Here is an 18,533-nt window from a genome sequence, read left to right as displayed (position 1 = left end):
TAAGCACTCCAAAGTTGACAGCAAAGATCTTTTAGGGTGGGGTTTAGGGTGGGGAAGATGGTCTGGAAAAAAAGATGGAGGTGAGATAAGATGCAACTACCATGTGGCTGAAATTCTTTAACAGGTAACTCCTGAGCCAGGCCCTTCTTTTCTTTCTTTCTTTTTTGAATGGGCAGGCAGCAGGAATCCAACCCAGGTCTCTGGCAAAGCAGATAAGAATTTTGCTGAGCCACCATGGCCTGCCCTAACTCAGACTTTTTTTTTTCTTCTAACTCAGACTTTAAATGTGTACCACTTGCTGAGCTTTCAGTGAAGTTGATCAGAGAACCAGGAAATGGTTTTCTCCCCAAACCAAACCAAACCAAACCTTAGAATCCCCACTTTACCTTTTAGGCAAGGAGGGCCATCTCTGTATTTTCCACCCTTTTTTTTTTTTCGGTGTGACATACACAAAGTAAAAAAAAAAAAAAAAGCACCAATCTTAAATGTGCAGCTCAGTAATTTCTTTACATACCTAAAGGCCCTATAACCACCACCTAAATTAAGATAACTTCCCTGTCCTTTTATTTTGGAAACTTTGAAACCTACAGAAAAGTTGCAAGAATACTCCTCACCTAGAAACTCAACAAATATTTTGCTGTTTGCGTAATCTCTGTATAATTATACATAAATGTATTTGTGTTGAACTTTTGAAAATTAGTTGCTGACATCATGAAACTTCACTCATATATTTTGGCCTGTATCTCCCTAAAAGAAAGATATTCTCCTACATAACCACAATACAATTTTAACACTTAGGAAATGTATTTGAATGTATAGTCCATGCTTAAGTGTCTTCAATTTTTCCAAAGACCTTTTTAAAAAACCCAAAATCCAATTAAGGGTTATATGTTGCATGCAGTCATAATTCTTCAGTCTCCTATAATCAATCCCTTGTAAAAATCGTTCAGAAGTCCAGGCTAGTTGTTTTGCTGAATATCTTTCAATATGGATTTAAGGGATGCTATGGATCAGGTTAACCAATTTCAGCCAAAACACTGTAGAGGTGATGTACCCATCTCAGTGCCTTCTATCAGGAGGAACATGATGTTTGATCATTTGGTTAAAATGGTGCCCATCTGATTTCTACATTTTTGTAAAGGTGCCTTTTTTTCTTTGTAATTACTAAGTAATCCATGGCATTATTCTTTGGTATTGCATAAATATGTTCCAACAATCTTTCACCCAATGGATTTTAGCATCCATTGATAATTCTTGCTCAAATTGAGGATTTTCTCATTCCTTTATTAGTATTTTTCTGTTAAGAACTTACTCTTCTCCCCTCCTTCTTAAAAAAAATATACTATCAGTACACATCGATATTAACATGATGTTAAATTATTATTATTTTTGCATGGGCAGGCACCAGGTGTTAAATTATTTTTTAAAAAGTAAGATTACAAGTACAATATAAATATCAATATGTAAAACTAAGTCCAATATGTTACTAATTACCTCTGGAGGGAGCATTATAGGTAATACTATTACTCAAACTTCTTTCAAATTCTTTATAATAAACATGTTTTTATTTATATTCAAGAAGTAAACACCATGAAAAAAAATCACAGCACAATAACTGTAGAAAAGAATATTTTATTGAAAGTTTCTCAATTAACAATGGAGCAAAGTATAATTTTGACTCAAACCTGTCCTACCAGCTTCAAATGCTAATGAAAAACTCAAACACAAAGAAGAGGGAGTGGGGGCAGGACCCTTAGGTCCTATTTCTGCCAATGTGGCAAAAAAAAAAAAAGAAGAAGGATAAAAAAGACAGACATGAAGTGGCTCTCCCTTGCTTTGGCAGCCGGGAGGCAACCTGGGCCTCTCCTACAGACAGAACGCTGGAGGACAAGCTCCCTAGCAGTTGGACCTGGTAGACAAGGGAGCCACCATCTCAGCAGAGCAATGCAGGTAAGGAAGATCAGCCCTCACTTTCTTCCTTCACCTACAAAGCCTGCATCAAAGAGATACCAAGTTGGCATTTTTACATTCACACCATGGTCTCTCTTTCCTTCCCGGGGGGTCTTGGGAGAGGGGCTCACAGTAGAAAGCACATTTTGGTCAACCCGGGGGAGGGGGTAGTGGGTGGGTAAAGGGATGAGGGAAAGGCTCTGTTTGGAAGGAGAAGGGGGCAGGTAGTTCAATGGACCTTGTACTAGGTTACTGGGAAGGTAAAAATGTTGACAGTGCTTACAGAATGCTGGCATCCCATGCCAATCACTCCACAATGCTTTCCTGGACAGGAATGCTACCAGGCATTCACATTTCTCACTTCCGACTAGGCAGCTGGATCCTCTTCACTTTCTCCCTGCCTACTCTAGCCATTAGGGGTTGTTAAGTGTGAACGGGAATCCACCTAGATTTACTTCAGCCATCCAGATAGAAGGACTTTGGACAGGAGGCAGAGGCAAGGAAACCCATGGGAAATGAGACAGATGGTGCTTATAGGCCTTTTTTTTAAGGGAAAGAGAAGATGGTAGAGGAGGAAAGGAACATAGATAGGCACTCAGAAACCAAGGCTCTGCAGACACTGATCCCATGGCCCTCTTGCTAGGTAGTAATGGGATGTTGATTAGCAGGAGAAGCAGCAAGGAGGGAGGGAGGATGACTAGAGAAAACTAGAGACTCGCCAGTGTCCCAGGACAACCTTCCCCCTACCAGGTATCTGTCAACCACTGATGGCTATTCTCTCACCCACCCACTGGCAAAGAATGAAGATGTAATAGTGATTTTTACCCCCAAATTTAGGGCCTGGATGGGTGGAAGACCAGGGAGTAGGACTGGGGATAGAAAATTTTCAGTTTTTAACCACAGAGCTACTCCAGAAGGAACTGGTGAGCTGTCCCTTTCTTTCCCTTTTCCACACCTCCACCCACAGAAGAGTGAAAAGGACTTTCAGCTTGAGGGCAGGACCAACCCCTCCCCTCACCCTCGATGGTTAATAAATAGAGGTGGTGAGAGAAGGGGGTGGAAGGAATGGGGAAACTGGAAGTGGGGGTTATAGTTCATCATTCTTCAAAGACGGCTGCTGTCCTGTCGGCTGCTCCTTCTGCTCAGATTCTGTGGGATAGGGGTGAGGAGAGAGGGAATGATAGCAGGTCAGAAATGCCAGTTCTTTGCAGATATTTCCCCCCAGGCCCCATCAAGCTTCCCTCATACCCCCAGCTCTACCCTTACCTGCTCCAGGACCTCCTAACTCCAGAGGCTCAGCATCTGCTTGTTTAGATCCTGCTTTTTCAGAAGGAATAGGTTAGTCTCTGCAGAGAAAGGGGCTAATGGAGGTGACTGGCAAGTTTTATGAAAAGAGCCAGATGGTAAATATTTTAAGATTTGTGGGCCACATCCGGTCTCTTTGCATGTCCTTCCCCCCCGCCTTTAAATATTTAGAAAGTATAAAGACCATACACAGCTCATGGGGTGTACAGAAAGAGGACCCGCCTGCAATAGTTTGCCAAGCTCTAGGCTACTGCAATCTCCACGTTCCCAACCGGTTTCCTCAACTCACCAGTCTCTACTTTCTCAGGTTCTAAAATGGGCTTTGCATCTTCAGCCTGGCCTAGAAGGAGACAGGTGGTAGAATGTAGCCCCAGGAGGGAAAGGAGAACTCCCTGCCCAATAGAACCTGGAGCCAGGCACTCTGCCCTCACCTGGTGGAGGGATGACTTTCTCCCCCTGGTCACTGGCATTGAGGGGAGGCTCTGCCCGGGTCCCATTCTTGTCTTTGGGCCGAGGCCGGGGCTTGGCAAACTTGGCTTTATTGAGCAGATACTGCACCTCACGGTCCAGGGCCATCATCCTGGCCTCAATGTCTTTTGAAAGCAGCACAGGCTTCTCTGTGGCAGGAAGCTTGGCTTGCTCAGCCATCGTCGCATTCTTCCAGGCCTGTGGGTGAGGTCAGGACAGACTCAGACCTAGCTGTGGAGAGAGCTGACATCTCTGTCCCTGATGAAATGGTACCCCCAACTAGACTCGGATTCTTCTTTCAGACTTCAAATCACTCTGCCCCCACCCCCACCCACCCATGGTCATCAGCTCCACAGGGGTAAGCAGAATCCTCAGCCTGGCATTCAAGGCTGTCCACAATGGAATCCTAAAGACACCTTTCAACCTCATGGCCTAACTACAGCTGAACTAACTTCTTGATTATTCCCATTTTGCCCTTCCAATCCTGAGCTCTGGCTCAAAAAAGGCTCCCATAGGTCCAAAACATTTTCCGCCTCACATAACACCTAGCCAACCCCTGGCCTATTTTCTGGGCCCAACTCAAAGCCCAGCTCCTCAAAGTAGCCCACTCTAACCTCATGGGGATGGGCTTTGTCGCTCCTTCAATCCAATGACTCAAGCTATTATCCTTGTTTGGGGCTCATCAGACAAGCCTCAACTACAAACATCTCTTTCCTTCCCTATTAGGCTCTAAGCCAGGAGGCAGAGGCTGCCACAACTCCATTCTTCTGTATCTCCAGGTTGCCTTGAATGGTACACCATGGCAGGTAAGTATTTACACAGTGATTACCCAGGTCTCATTGATGACTTTCTCTAAAGTTGTCATTTCCACCTCAGTGAAGATCTGGTCCATCTCTGGGATGAGCCGGGCTCCCCTGGAAGCCAGAGAGGAGAAAATCAGCCCCATATGAAGAGGGCAGGGTAAGAGAGGCTCAGGCTGTGGGTGTTGGGCAATGAGGGCAGAGCATGGAAGCTAATAGGGATGATGAAGCCAGTGGCCTTGATGGGACTGTAAAAGGAAGAAAGAGTATAGGGCAACTCACTTGAGGAACATGCTGGAATGATTGAGGAGACTGTCAAGGGCAGACAGTCGTTCAGGCCACTTCTTGCGCTCTTCCACCCGAAAAAACAACCCATGGCACAACTTTCTTAGCTCCACCAGCTTCTCCTTTAGCATCTAATGGGTGTGGGGTGGGGTGGTGGACAGATGGGTTGAAAGGATGACAAGAGAGCACTGGAATCAAACACTGCATCTCTCTTTATGGCTTCACGCTCCAGCTCTTCTCACTCTCTCTGACCCTGGGACAGGAAAAAGAGAGCTCCCATCCCATCCTCCATGTCCTGGGAAGGCCACTCACCACTGTGGTGGCTCCAAAGCCTTCGTCCTCCAGCCAGGTGGAAGCGGCACTGAGTTTCCCAGAGATCTCTTCACGCTGTTCCTTGGTGGACACCTCCTGGTATTCAGGTTGGTAGAGCTTGTCCTAGGGAAGAAAACATACATGCACATACACATACACACTTGTGAGCCTTGGAAGGCAGGGCTCCCAGAGCCAGAGTCTTCCCTACCACAAAGGCCAGGAAGGAGTGCAGGCTTCCTGCTTACCAACCTGGGTCTCAAAAATGAAAGCTTCCAAACTGTTGGCAGCTTTCTCCCGTTCCTGTTTCTCCAGGTCTCTGAGGGTCAAGTCCTGAAGTCTGTGGTGAGGCAAGGATAAGGGAGTGGGTGTGTTAGAACTTGGATCCCATGTCAGACAGCTCTCTCCCTCCCAGGAGCGCCATTCCACGTGCTCTCCACCCTACACACTACACCCGTGCACACACATGCACACGCCTGCACTCCCACCCCTCACTTACTTCTGCATTGAACGAGCCAGCTCATCCTCAGGCATGTCAGGCAGGTCCAGAACGACCAGCTCCACGCCAATCTCCTCTACCATTCTCTGCTTCCGGGCAGGCTTCTGCTTCTTTCCTTCCTCAGAGGCAGGAGGGACACCCTCAGGCCCTGCCTCTCCCTTTTCACTTGGCTTCTGGGTGGGAAAAGACAGGAAGGTCAGGGAAAGCCTCTAGAGGGCAGGGCTCCAGAGGGCAAGAAACAAAGTACACTTCTGTTCCTTTAGCTTCTGGGTCCCTGGCTGTCTTACTGTGCCCACCGCTCACCTGGGCCTCAGACTTTTCCCCATTTTCTTTTTCTGCCACCTTTTCTCCATTAGGGGTTGTGTCCCTCTTAGACTCAGGGGGTGGGGGCTGAGAGGTATCCTCCGCCGGGGCCTCAGCTTCCTCCTTAAGTTCCACTTGCTCCCCAGGCTCATCCTTGCTCCCCTCAGCAGGACTTTCTTCTTCCTCCTAAAAACCAATCATATACAAGTAGACAACAATCACTGGCAGTCTTCGGATCAGGACTGGCCTCAGCAACACTTGACCACCCAGCTCTGCTTCTGAGGGGCTTGCTGTTCAAGACATAGTTTGGGGGTGGACAGATGACAACTGCATGCAATGGGAGATGTGGACTGTAACAGTCTAGCTGGACAAAGTGAGAAGAGCCTGGAGGAGGGGATGGGCCTTGACAACTCTAGTACTGGGAGTAGCTCAGGGTCCAGAGGAGAGCATGGTTAATTCCTCATGGGCTGGGGGAAAGGGAGGCTCCATCTTGGGCTTACCTGGACAGTTTCTGTACCATTCTCTTTGGCATCTGGTGTGGTACCACCTCCGAACAGGCTTGAAATGGTATTGCCAAGTTCTAGGGGGAAGAAAACCCCAAGATTCAAAAGAGGACTGCAGCAGTGTCTCATCTCCTTATCAGACAGCAATGCCTTGCTCACCTCCCCAAAATACACACAAGTAAGTTTTTTCTCTCTCACACACAGGTGTACAAGCTTATCTTACTGGTCAGAGTAGATTCCTCTTCTGGGCTGTCCTCCACCAATGTCTCAAATACAGACTCCACCTGAAAACAGGGATTTGGAATGAAGAAATGAGGGTGTCCCACATGCTACCCTGTCTTTTTCCCACAAACACCCTGCCACAGGGGAGGCTTGCTTGTGCACATCTACAGGACGTCCAACTGTGCTGGCTTATTCTCTCACCTGCTGTCCTCTAAACTCTTGGATCAAGTCATCCACCCCTATTTGATTATTAGCCCTCTGAGAACAGGATCCCAGCTCCTCTTCTTACCCCTCCCCAGGAACCCACCCCCTCCCCCACCATTTATCCACTCAGTAACAGTATGGACCATTGTTTCCCATAGTATAATCCCTAAACAGTTCTTCAAAAATGGGTTCCTCAACCATTTTATATTTCCATCTGAGCAATTTACAGTGCCCCTAAGCATTTAAAGGCTACGAGAATGCCCACACTAGATCCCTGATTAGCTTTGTTTAGAGTCAAGATTTCTCTGACTCTAAAACCCATCTTGTTCATCGTGTTCTACCTTGAAGCCTGCTTTGGAGAAGGCTAGTAGGGCCAAGTAGTGCCCAGTACACAGGGCCTCCTTTTGCTCTCACCCTGTCCAGGCTTAACACACCACTCTCATCCAGGTTGAAGTGAGCCTTGATGCCCTTGGACTCGTAGTCAGGATACTTCTTGAAGCTCTCACCCACACCTTTTAGCTTCACGGTGGTCAGATTCTGGGAGCCAAATACCCTGTTTGGGGACAAGACAGGAATTAGAGGGAAACTACCCAGCCTGCCTCCAGCTCTTACTTCCAGGCATAAGAGGTCATGGGCCTTATCCAATGACACAGGAGGGTGGAAACACTCTCCAGAGAAGATGCTCGCAACCTGAGCCACAGCCTGTGCCCCCTCTTTCAGTCCTGCAGTCCCAAATCTTCCCTCACCCTCAATCCTCACGCTGTTGGCAGCCACATCTCCCACCCTACCCCCACCCCTGTAAATCCCATCGTGCCCGCCCCCTCACCGTAGATCCTCAGGCCCCAGGAAGCCCAGGTCACCGTAGTTGATGTGGAAGTTGAAATCATGGCTGTAGCGGTTAAAGGTGATGACTTTGCGCTGAGGGTAGGGCCCCATCCGAGAAAACAGCACACGTTTATTATGCTTCAGGCTGCGAATCCCAGGCTCTTCCTCCACCTCCCTTGTGAACTCCACCTACACAGCAAGCAGAGAGAAGGTGCACTGAAAAACCTGGGTAGGCTCCAGGAGTAAGGATGGGTGGGAAACATCTCTTGGCAGAAAGACAAAAGGACATTTCACACTAGAGCAGAGAGAAGGGGAGATCATACCTGGAGAGGTAAAGGGAGCTTGTCACTTGATCACACAGGATCACTCACCAGGATGGGGTAGATCACTGCATCTCGAACTACAAATGGCTTCACCTTGAAGGCTTTGCTGAGTGCAGCTGCCTGGTATACAGCCCCCATAGCAGCTGCTTCATCTGCATTGATGTTCTTCCCTAGCTCCTCCCTATAAAAGGCCCCAGTTTCAGCAACGCCCACAGTGGAGCCCCGAGGTAGAATAACTCACATGCCCCATCCCTCACACTCACTTGCCCACAGCCTTCAGCAGCACCTCCTGAACTTTGGGGACCCGAGTGGCCCCGCCCACCAAGATCACCTGCTCAATTTCATCCTGCAAAGTGGGGGATAAGGTGGGACAGCATGCAGTTAACCCTCCTCCTCAGTAGACACTTACCTTGATGTGTTTCTCCTCCCCCTCCTACCATCTAATCGCTTTTTACCCCACTTGTCTCCCACCCCATCCCCACTGGACACCCCCATTTCCAACTGGCCCCTCACCAAATTCATTTCAGCACTCTGGAGTGCCTGCTGTACAGGCCCAGGCACCCGCTCAAACAAGTCTGCACATAGCTCCTCAAACTCCACTCGCGTCACTTTTGCCTTGAAGTCCACATCATCCATGAGGCCCTCAATCTGGGGAAGGGTGAGGAGTGTCAGGGAGCCCTCAGCCAGGTCCTGCTCTCCGGGTGGGTAGGGCAGAGACTAAGGGAACAGGTCTTTGGGAGGATGGGGGGAGGAATGGGAAAGGGTACAGGCCACAGCAGGCACAAGTGGCAAGCTCAGGATGGTGGGTTCCTCTGCCCTCTGGGTGGGGAAGATTTGCCCTCAGCCAGGCACACATAGGAACCTGTGCCATGTGGTCAGCGTTGGCACTCAGGACTGTTTTGAGTCGATTGGCCTCACGAAGCAGCTTCGCCATAGCACGGGGGTTCTCCTGCACATCCTTCACTCTTTGGCCCTTGTGCTGTTTATTGAAAAGTCCTGCCAGGTGCTCACGCAGCCGGAGCTCCATCTCCAGGCCCCCCAGTGTGCGATCAAACCTGTTAGACAAAGATAGCAGGGATAAGTGTGAGGAACACATGGGATCCCCTCATTTACCAGGAGCCTGACTCTCATCCTACATGCCACCTTTCCTTGTTTCAGGGGGCCCTGTTCACTCCCAAATACCCCAAGTGTGTAAACATACTCTGCCTTCAATTCCCCACAGCACAGGTGACAACCTGCAGTGACAGGTCATAACCCAGTCAGTCAACAGTCTTTACTGAGCATCATCTATGTACTTGTCTTGGGATACAACAAAACATAGACATAGACAAGTCCTATGAACCAAAAAAACCCAAAAACAACAACATAGGGTTCCTGCTCTCTAGTAATCAAATATGTAAAATAATAAGAAAGAGGCAGAAAATGCTATTAGAGCATACGTGTGGGAGATGTGAGCTATTTAGAGATGTCAGAGAAATGATGTGTGAACTGGAACTGGACAGATGAGCTGCAATTAACTAGGTGAAAAGGAAAGGAAAGAATGTCCTTGACAGAAGAGTTATGTGTAGAGACCCTGAAGTAGGAGAGAACACTGAGAAAAGAAAGGCAGGTACTGCTGGAGCTCAAAGAGCAAGAGAGCTCAAGGTTAAAGCCAAGCTGAAACAGACACAGTTTCACATGCCAGACTGGAAGAAGACCACATCGCAAGTGAGAAATCTCTTTGGTAATTCTGCTGGTGAAAGGCCATGGTATAAAAAAAAAAAAAAAAGTGGATATATGGGGCGGGCCATGGTGGCTCAGCAGGCAGAGTTCTCGCCTGCCATTCTGGAGACCTGGGTTCAGTCCCTGGTGCCTGCCCATGCAAAAAAAAAAGTATATGTGATGTTAGCTAAATGTAAGTATGCCATAGTACTGTGAAATCAATGTAGTCATTTAATCTCAATAAAGAAATCATTTCAAAAAAAAAAACAAAAAGGCCATGGTATACCACACAAATGCAAAATGTTAATAATAGGAAAAACTGTGTGTGTGTGTTAGGTGGGGATGGGGAGTGTTATAGGGGGACTCTGTATTTTCTGCATGAATTTTCTGTAAGCCTACAAATGCTCTAATAAAAATAGGTAAGTAAATAAAGTAAAAGAAAAAAAAAGAAAAGATATTTAAATAATGACTTAGAAAGATCCTTCTCTATTAGACTGTAAACTCAGGAACACCAAACGGGAGCATGTGAATTCCCATTGCATATGGTTGGGTGCTCAATACATGCTAAATGAATAAACAAACAACAACAACAAAAAGGGAGGGGGCAATAGCAGCTTGAACTAGGATAGTAGTGAGAAAAGGATGGGCTCAAGAAAGAAGACATTAAATCAGAAATTATGTAAGTAAACTGGAAACGAAAAAAGCAAAAGAAATGACTCATGATGTATGGCTTGCAGCCTTCTAGAATTCCTCAGAGGAAGGAGAGGCATTCAGGGAATGCCCTGCTTTTAAATCTTCCTTGATTGTCCTTCCCCTACCTCCAGCTTCCCTTGTTTTTTGGGAGAAGTACCCAGGAGAGCACTCCTACAGGGAACAGGAAAGTAAGGCCCTGCTGTCCCTCCAGAGAAGGGACTCCCAACCCAAGTGCCTCAGCAGAAACACTTCCTTCAGCACCTACTTACCCCACTCCCCGAATCTGCAGCTGGGGTTGCATCCCTGCTTCCTTCGTCTTCACCGTCTGGTAGGTCACGATGGTGCACACAGTGCTGCCTGAACCCATGTCATAGAACATGATATTCTACAGAGACATCAAGACAACTATTGTGGGAACCTCATTTAACTCCAGGGTACCTGCCTGCCCACCTATCTGCCTCAAAGGGTTATGCCAACTCTCAACTTAAAGCTGAATGGCTCCTACAGAGGCTGAGAGGAGGCTGCCGCTACACCTGTCAAGAGCCAACCAGGCAAAACAAGATGTAAAATGAGCTAGTGGCCTCCATTCTCCTCAGAATCAGTCACTTTGCATGTTTGGTCAGGAGGCACCTCTGGCTCACCTGAGCAGTGCTGTTGATATCTTTCCGGCGGAAGACACCATAGCTGAGGGCGGTGGCAGTATTGTCATTGATGAGCTGCAGCACTTTGAGGCCAGCCATGCGAGCAGCCTGCAGCACAGCTCGGCGCTCAGCCTGGTTGAAGAAGGCAGGCACGGTAATCACTGCATCCTTGATGGCCTGCTCTACAGAGGACAACAGGACAGAGTTTCCATCAGCTCCACACATTGGGTGAAGGTTTCCCACCCTTGGCACTAGGGACATAGTAATTCTTCGGTAATTATTTATTGCAGGGGCTGGCCCATGCCTTATAGGAGGCACAGCAGCATCCTTGGCCTCCACCCACTAGATACCAGAAGCATCTCCCCAGTGTGACAACCAAACGTATCTCTAACCGTTGCCAAATGTCCCCTGGGAGGCAAAATTGCCCCTGTCTGAAGACCACTGCCTTGGACCCTGGAGAATGTGACCTCCACTGGCCTTATCTTGGCCACTCACCTGCGAAATCTTCAGCGAGGGAACGAGAGTAATTGAGAATCATACCCAGGACCTCCTCAGGTGAGACCTTCAGCTGCCTGGTGAGTGGTGAGGGGGATAGTTAGAGGCAAGCAAAGCCAGGCATAGAGGCAGGGCAATTATGAGCACGTTCCTATGAGGAGCCCAGTAGGGCTGCTGAGCCGCCTTCCCAGAAACTCACGGACTAATCTGGAAGTGCACAGTCTGTCTCTGTGGGTCGAAGCCTAGCTCATGTTCTGGGAAACGAGCCTGGTAAAGGGCCACATGGGGATTATCTGACTGCTTCCCCAATAGGTGCTGGAAGTATCGAAGTGTAGCCTTCGGATTCTTGATGGCCTGAGGAGGTTAAGAAGGAGGTTAAGTATTAGGCTCCTAAGCCCATTATCGTCCCCCTCTTACATCATAGGACTAATAAGAGAACAGAGTCCGTCTAGGGTCTATCATCTCCTCTCCTTGCCCACTGTCTCTGGGAAGGGGTGGGCTGTGGGCTCACCATGCTTGCTGCACTGTCTCCAAAGAATCTTTCATTTTCTTTCAGGGTCACAAACACTGGGGTTTTTCGCCGGGATTCCCTGAGGAAAAGAGACATTGGGCCCAGGTGCCTAAAGGGGAAGATTAATCCACCTGCAGCAGGATATGCTCTCAGGAGCCTTGACAACCCACGTACTATCAATCACTCAAATACCAAAGTCTTTTTAGCTGTGGGCACTAAAAAGAACACATACCCACCTAGAACCCAGACTCCCTCTCTCCCCACCCCGGACACTGGGGCTGCCCTCACTTGTTCAAGACAATTTCCATAGGCACTCCAGGTTTGACGATGGCCACCTTCATGGACTCGCTGCCCAGGTCCACAGACATCACTGCCAGCGTGTCTGAAAGGGAAATACGTTTGTCAATTAACCCCTCTTCCCTCAACTTCCTGAGGTTCCTCTAATCAAAGCATAGCACTCCCCATGGAGAAGGAGCACAGGACAAAGAAAAGCTTGGGCGTAGCAACTCAAGAGTCCAGAAGTTTCCAACTACTGAGCCTCGTTTCCCCTTCCCACCATTCATCATTCACTCGTTTATTCTTCTTTTGATCCCTCAGCTGGAATACACACCACTCAGTGCCAAAAGGTCTGCCAAAAGCACAGCTATCAAGGCCCAACAGGCTAGCCTCCTCGGCCTTTGCCTTCTGACTGTGGTTGCCATCGTGCCCCTGAGAAAGAAAAAAAAAAAACACTTGTAACTGGATACACTGAATGGAGACAGAACCGTGTCCAGAACCAAGATGACTTAAGATTCATTAAGTTCTACTTCATTCTCACCCAGGGCAGAGCTGCCACAGCCCTCCGCTCCTTCTTCATGGATGGGTACCAACCACTCTCTAATTATCCCCAGAAGTGCCCACACAAACGTCAAGCACAATAGCAGGGGTCCTTGGCTCCATCCCTAAGCTGAAAAGGCAGTAGGCTAGCAGGAAGGAGATCAGAGCCTTCTGTCTATCTACACAGGTAATAAATGACCCTGCTGTCAGACGTCTGGGGTGGGGCCAGGGATTCAGCCCAGGGCTCAACCACCTCCTCATACCTGGAGCTCCCCCACTGGCAGGGAAAGCCACACTTGGGCCTGGACGGGAACTGAGAGATGGTGACGCTGGGAGAGAGTGGGATGGAAGAAGGGCCGGTCCTCGGCATCCCTCCGGACGGTCCTGCCCCGCCCCTCTTTCCCATTCCACGCCCCTTTCCAAAACCCCGCACATACAGGGTGTGCTTGGAGATTAAAGCTCCTCACCGGCGGATACCCAGTATCCCGGTGTTCGCCTCAGCCTCAGTCTCACCTGACCAAGGCAGTGGAACACCACCACCCCCACCCGCAACTCCCGGAAACGAGTCCCGATCCACCCCCAACGCGTGGGGGCGCCCCGAAGGCCGAGATGCAGGACCCAAGTGCGCCGCCGTCCGTGCGGCCCTCGCTCCAGCTACCGGCCCGCCTTCGGAGCGAGCACATTGCCTCCCCTTGGGAGGACGGCCGGCCCCCATCCCCACTACCTCCTGGCTCCACTTCTCTGGACCCAGTTCTGGGACGAAAGCTACGGACGTACCCAAGAGGCCGGCAGAGCGCCCCACCGTCCGCGCCCTTCACAACTCCCCTCTTTTTGCAAACTGTTACATTAGCCACCAACCTCTCCGCGGTGTCTCGCGCACCAGCCGGCCCCGGACGCGGCGCGCGCTCATTGGAGCCTCTGCCGCCCGGACCTGCGCCCGCGCCCGGCCCCTCCCCCCGCCGCCCCAGCGCGCGCTCCTATTGGGCCACGTCCTGGGCCCGCCCCCTCCGCCGTCGCCTGGGGAGGGCGGTGGGGCGGGTACACCAGTTGGGGGGGTAAAACCGCCGACGCCGGCCAGGGATTGGTCCACGTCACAGGCCAAGGGCTGCGCTCCCGCCTCCCCAGCGCCGGCTCAGGGGCCCTCGCGGGAGCCTCTCCGGCCTTGGCATTGGGTGTTTTACTGCTGGGTTTAGAGGGTGACCGCGGCCTCGGGCAAGTCGGGTGCACTCTCGGTCCCGCCCTCGAACGTCCTCTTCCTGGGGAGCCGCGGCCGAGGAATGGGGATGACGGGCATCCCCACGCGGAAGCTGTGCCTGCTTGCTGGTTGGTATTGCACTGCCCTTAGGTTTTGGGTAGAAATCAGAGAGTGTCTGCGCTGCAGGCGTAGTCCACCCCAGCCCTCCTCCGTTTCATTGAGGAAACTCGAACCACACAAAAAAGGTGTTCACTAATGGGTCGGAAACAACACTAGGAATTAGTGGCAAAATTTGGCCAGGACTCCTTGCTCTAAGCCACCTTTGTATGCGAAAGAGCATTGAAGCGCCACATAACAAAAGGCACTTGTGTCCCACTAAATCCGGTAACATCTTCCCCTTCTCTTTTCTGTTGCTGTTGTAGAATTAAAGCACCTGGGGCAGGAATTTGGCTGTCTATATTCCCTTCCCTGTTATTTTACAGTCCCATGGAAATGTGTGCAGGCCTTGGAGAGCACATTTCTTAAATGTGGAAATCAGTAGCCTGTTTTCTCTAACTCAACGCCTGGCCTCCCTTTAGTGAGCGCTCTGTTTTGCAGGCCCGGCCGTGACCGCCATTGTTTTGATAAACCTGAGCTTCAGAAACTCTCATCTGTTCCTTTCTCTACATTTTTCATGATGCTTATGGGGGGGGAGAGAAGAGTAGTCAGATGATGTCTATTCTTAGGAAATAAACCTACTGGCAGTACCGGACACACACACACGCATTTACATATCACATACGTATATGTTCTCTCTAGAAGCATGTAGCTTTTGTCTTTTTTTAAGCCATAAAATGTTATACAATGTATATTATTTGCAACTTGCTTTTTGTAGACTAACAATAAATCATGGAATTTTCCCTGTCATATGTAAAGATTCACCTCTGTTATTTATTGCTGTACTACATTCCATAGCATGGCATTTGTTTAGCCACAATGATGGATATGTAAGATGTTAGTTCACTTCCACAGAGAATGATTTTGTTCCTCAAGAATTGATTATACTTTTGGTCAACTATCCAGAAGATTTTTTCTATCCGTTTCAAACAGAGTACCATTTTAACACTTATCAGGCCTCTGTGATATGTAGTCATGGGCTAGGTACAAGGAATCCTTGGCCCTGCCCTCAGATTACAGTCTGTTGGGAAACAGATATGTTCATGGTTTCTTGAATCTTTTAAAAACCTATTGAACAGTGGCAGAGTTCTTGCCTGCTGAGCCGGAATCCTGGGTTCGATTCCCAGAGCCTGCACATGTCAAAAAAAAAAAAAAAGATCCAAAAAAAACCTATTGAAGGAAAAAAAAGACAAAAAACATATTGAAGGATTGCAGATTCAGAAGCTAAGGAAGTCAAGGTCTCCTGTTCCTAATAGCTCCCCCACTCTGCCTCTGCTCCCTGTTGATGGGAGCATGGCTTCGTGTAGCCATGATAAAATATCTCATGCTCTAGACCCAGATATCTGTCCCCTGGGAGGGGCAGCAGGTGCAAGTGCTCTGGGGAGTCACCTGTTTTGTTTTCTGACCAGAGAGGAGTATACTCAATTTTGCAAAAATGAGCTGTAGGACAATGAGAATTTTTAAATGTAAAACACCTGTCTTAGATTGATTTCAGCAGCTGAATTCACTAGTTCTTGTCCAGATAACTTGTTAATACCATTTGAGGGCTACACTCCCTCCCCGACAATGTGCAGAAACCCAAGGGAAGGAAGTTGCTGTCTTGCAGGACATATGTGAAACTGACAGAAGAGTAAAATGAAGACATTAGCAAGGGTATAGGCACAAATTATAACTGAGGGCCGTGTTGATCAATGTTGTCCAGGAAAATATTTTCAAAAATTAGTTTTCACCCAGGAGTCCCATTCTTAAGATTTATACCTAACAAATACATTCATATGTTCACCAAGAGACTGTGCAACAGCTTGATTCATTATAGCTCCAAAATGAAAACTAACCCATATCCATCAAGTATTGGGTGGATAAATAATTTGTGGTAGATTCACACAATCGAATTCTATATAGCAAGGAGAATGAATGGCCTGCTGTTACATGGGACAACTTAAATGAATCTCATAAGTGTAATATTAAGCAAAAGAAACCAGAAGCCAAAGAGTACATACCATGTACTTTTGCGCTTTTTTTTGTTGTTGTTGTTATAAACGTGAAGCAAGACTTTATTTTCCTCAGGAAAAACAAGGGGCTCCATGGAGGGCTACTTTAATAATTGGCAGAGTTCTCCGTCTATGTACATATCCAGAGGCACACTGCACTTTCAGGTGGAGGGTCCAGCTGAACTTTTTTTTTTTTATTTTTAGTTCTTTTTTAAAAAAATTATGAAATATAACATATACACACAAAGACACACATGAATTTCAAAGTGCATTATAAGAAGTAGTTATAGATGCTTTTGCTTTTACAAAGTTAAAAATGGGCAAAACAGCTATAGTGATAGGAATAATATGTGCAGTTTTCCATATGTATACTTGGATAAATTTAAACTTTTTTGTCTTTTTTTAAATTGTTTATTGTGTGCATCACACAAAAGATTTGAGGATTTAATGTTGTTATAATCCTAGGCAGGAGGAAAGCTTTACTTTCAGCAGGAGAAAGCTTATCCCAGGGATAAGCTTTTTTCTATAATGATATATATATATCATCATTATAGAAAAATATATATATATATTTTTGGCTTAGGCAGGCACCAGGATTCGAACCTGAGTCTCCAGCATGGCAGGTGAGACCTCTCCCTGCTGAGCCACCATGGCCCGCCCTATGATGATATTTTTTAAATCATAAAAGGAGTATGTGGTTATTGAGCAAAATTGGGGAGACGTAGGAAAAGAATAAAAACCCAATTCCGTTTTCCAGATTAAATCATGTAGTATTATGTATATAGTCCACACATACCTTAAACTTTAATGTGAATAATATATTGTAACTTTTTCATTTAATTTATTGAGAACATTTTCCTATGTCATGTTTTTCCTCTACAGGATTTTCAGTGGCTATATTTATGGGATTGTTTCATGGGAAAGAATAATAATTTATTTACCAAAATTAATAGTTTGATAATTATGTAGTTTTCCCTCTCTTCCTTTCTTTTTCGCTCTTATAAACCCAAAATAGACACCTTTGTTGATAAATCTTTACGTCCCTTACAGTCTACTTAGGATAAATTTTTAGAAGTGGAAATGCTGGCCTAAAAGGTATCTTCCTGTGTTTAGACTTTCAATGCGTATTCCCAAATTACCTTCCAGAAAGGTTTAACAATACATACACCCCAACAGCAGTACAGCCCCTATTTCTTTAACACTAGAATATTATTGCATTTTAAAAGTCTTGGCACATATGAATTTGTATAGGATACCCGAAAATTGAGCACCCAGAATTCTGGACTTTGGAGTTGACCAGATCTGGGTTTGCCAGTATGTTCCACCATTTCCTACCTGAATGAGGCTCCAGGCAAATTTAGCTTTTCCGAGTCTCAGTTCCCTCATCATTATAAGAAGCATGCTAACACATGCCTTCAAGGGTTGGTGTAAAAATTGAAGAAGGAAAAAATATATACATGGTAGCCCATGACAAACTCTGGGATCTTTCCTGTGACTACTTGTTGAAGAGTGCTTTGAAAACTATTGCTTTTTTATTTCTTTGCTTTGTATATATGTTGTACTATACAACAAAAAAGTTAAAAAAAAAAAATTGAAGGAGGCACAGTGCTCAATACAGTGTCAGGAATTGACTAAGCACCAAGTATGCATTAACTAACTTCTTGCTGTTTTTGTTAATAGCTAGAGAAATAAGACTAAAAGATGGGGGCTAGTGCAGTTTTAAAAGCTTGATTAGAAGCTTTGCTAAATTCAAAGGGAATTTACTTTCCTTTTTGCAGGCCAGATTTCTTCAGTCAATAATCAGCTAATTTCTCCACTCACGGTAGTTGTGGAGTCCTGGATTCTCTGCATTATAAGGCATCTGAGTTTAGATTGACTTTGCTACTCCTAAGGTGGAAACTGCTGCAAGCCTTTTGGGGCCTAAAAGAAAAAGCAAGCAAGCAAACAAAAAATAGACTTTTCAATATTCTGAAAAATGATTTCTACCCAAAGAGCCAGATAAGGAAAAAAAAAGTGATAAAAAATTAAAATCTGTATCTGTGACAAGAAGTGTTCTTATTTTGCTCCAGTGGATATGATTGTTTTACATCATGGGTAGCAATTTTCTGAAGGAGACGAGAAGGCAATGCAAGCAAATTCTTGCATTCTTGTTTCTGAACTGTGGACTCTGTAATTTCAAACTAAAGATCTCTTCAGAAATCACATTTTCATTTTGTAGAAATATAAGTGAGTTTGTACACATTTTCTGTGTTGTATGCCTATTTTCCTCCCTGCTGAAGTTCTTGGATTTAGACAACTATAACTAAAAGACAAACCCCAGCATATGTTCTGACAAGAA

General features: G+C 46.8%; 1 protein-coding gene across 6 annotated transcripts; it reads right to left on the bottom strand.

The window, feature by feature from the left end:
* Window positions 1–1,616: 1,616 nt before the first annotated feature.
* Window positions 1,617–13,793, bottom strand: HYOU1 (hypoxia up-regulated 1). 6 transcript variants are annotated; one of them, XM_077112700.1, is made up of 26 exons: window positions 13,712–13,793; window positions 12,648–12,745; window positions 12,326–12,419; window positions 12,038–12,116; window positions 11,726–11,880; window positions 11,527–11,603; window positions 11,032–11,213; window positions 10,660–10,775; window positions 8,859–9,051; window positions 8,510–8,644; window positions 8,260–8,342; window positions 8,045–8,177; window positions 7,675–7,862; window positions 7,263–7,401; window positions 6,646–6,706; window positions 6,420–6,499; window positions 5,920–6,105; window positions 5,617–5,789; window positions 5,370–5,457; window positions 5,121–5,243; window positions 4,806–4,939; window positions 4,553–4,637; window positions 3,687–3,921; window positions 3,545–3,595; window positions 3,217–3,270; window positions 1,617–3,099 (listed from the first exon to the last, which is right to left on the bottom strand). In XM_077112700.1, the coding sequence occupies exons 2-26, from the start codon at window positions 12,736–12,738 to the stop codon at window positions 3,038–3,040; spliced, it is 2,997 nt and encodes a 998-aa protein (XP_076968815.1). In that variant the 5' UTR covers window positions 12,739–12,745; window positions 13,712–13,793; the 3' UTR covers window positions 1,617–3,037. The 6 variants fall into 6 exon arrangements, with proteins under 6 accessions (XP_076968815.1, XP_076968817.1, XP_076968814.1 ...); XM_077112702.1 differs by having other exon boundaries at window positions 13,631–13,764; XM_077112699.1 differs by lacking the exon at window positions 13,712–13,793 and adding an exon at window positions 13,117–13,383 and having other exon boundaries at window positions 5,617–5,786.
* Window positions 13,794–18,533: the final 4,740 nt, after the last annotated feature.

The sequence above is a fragment of the Tamandua tetradactyla genome, chromosome 8 (assembly GCF_023851605.1).
Source record: "Tamandua tetradactyla isolate mTamTet1 chromosome 8, mTamTet1.pri, whole genome shotgun sequence".
Lineage (NCBI taxonomy): Eukaryota > Metazoa > Chordata > Mammalia > Pilosa > Myrmecophagidae > Tamandua > Tamandua tetradactyla.
The sequence above is the reverse complement of the archived record's forward strand: the minus strand, read 5'-3'. Positions and strand labels throughout refer to the sequence as shown.

What these genes read in the sequence shown, in the direction of transcription:
- HYOU1 (XM_077112697.1), bottom strand. Translation starts at nt 13,259, where the DNA reads ATGGGAAAGAGGGGCGGGGCAGGACCGTCCGGAGGGATGCCGAGGACC. An exon ending in CAGTGATCTACCCCATCCTG is followed by an intron (nt 7,863 to 8,044) that starts GTGAGTGATCCT and finishes CTTGCTGTGTAG; the next exon opens with GTGGAGTTCACAAGGGAGGT. An exon ending in ACCTGAGAAAGTAGAGACTG is followed by an intron (nt 3,271 to 3,544) that starts GTGAGTTGAGGA and finishes CTTCTGAAAAAG; the next exon opens with CAGGATCTAAACAAGCAGAT.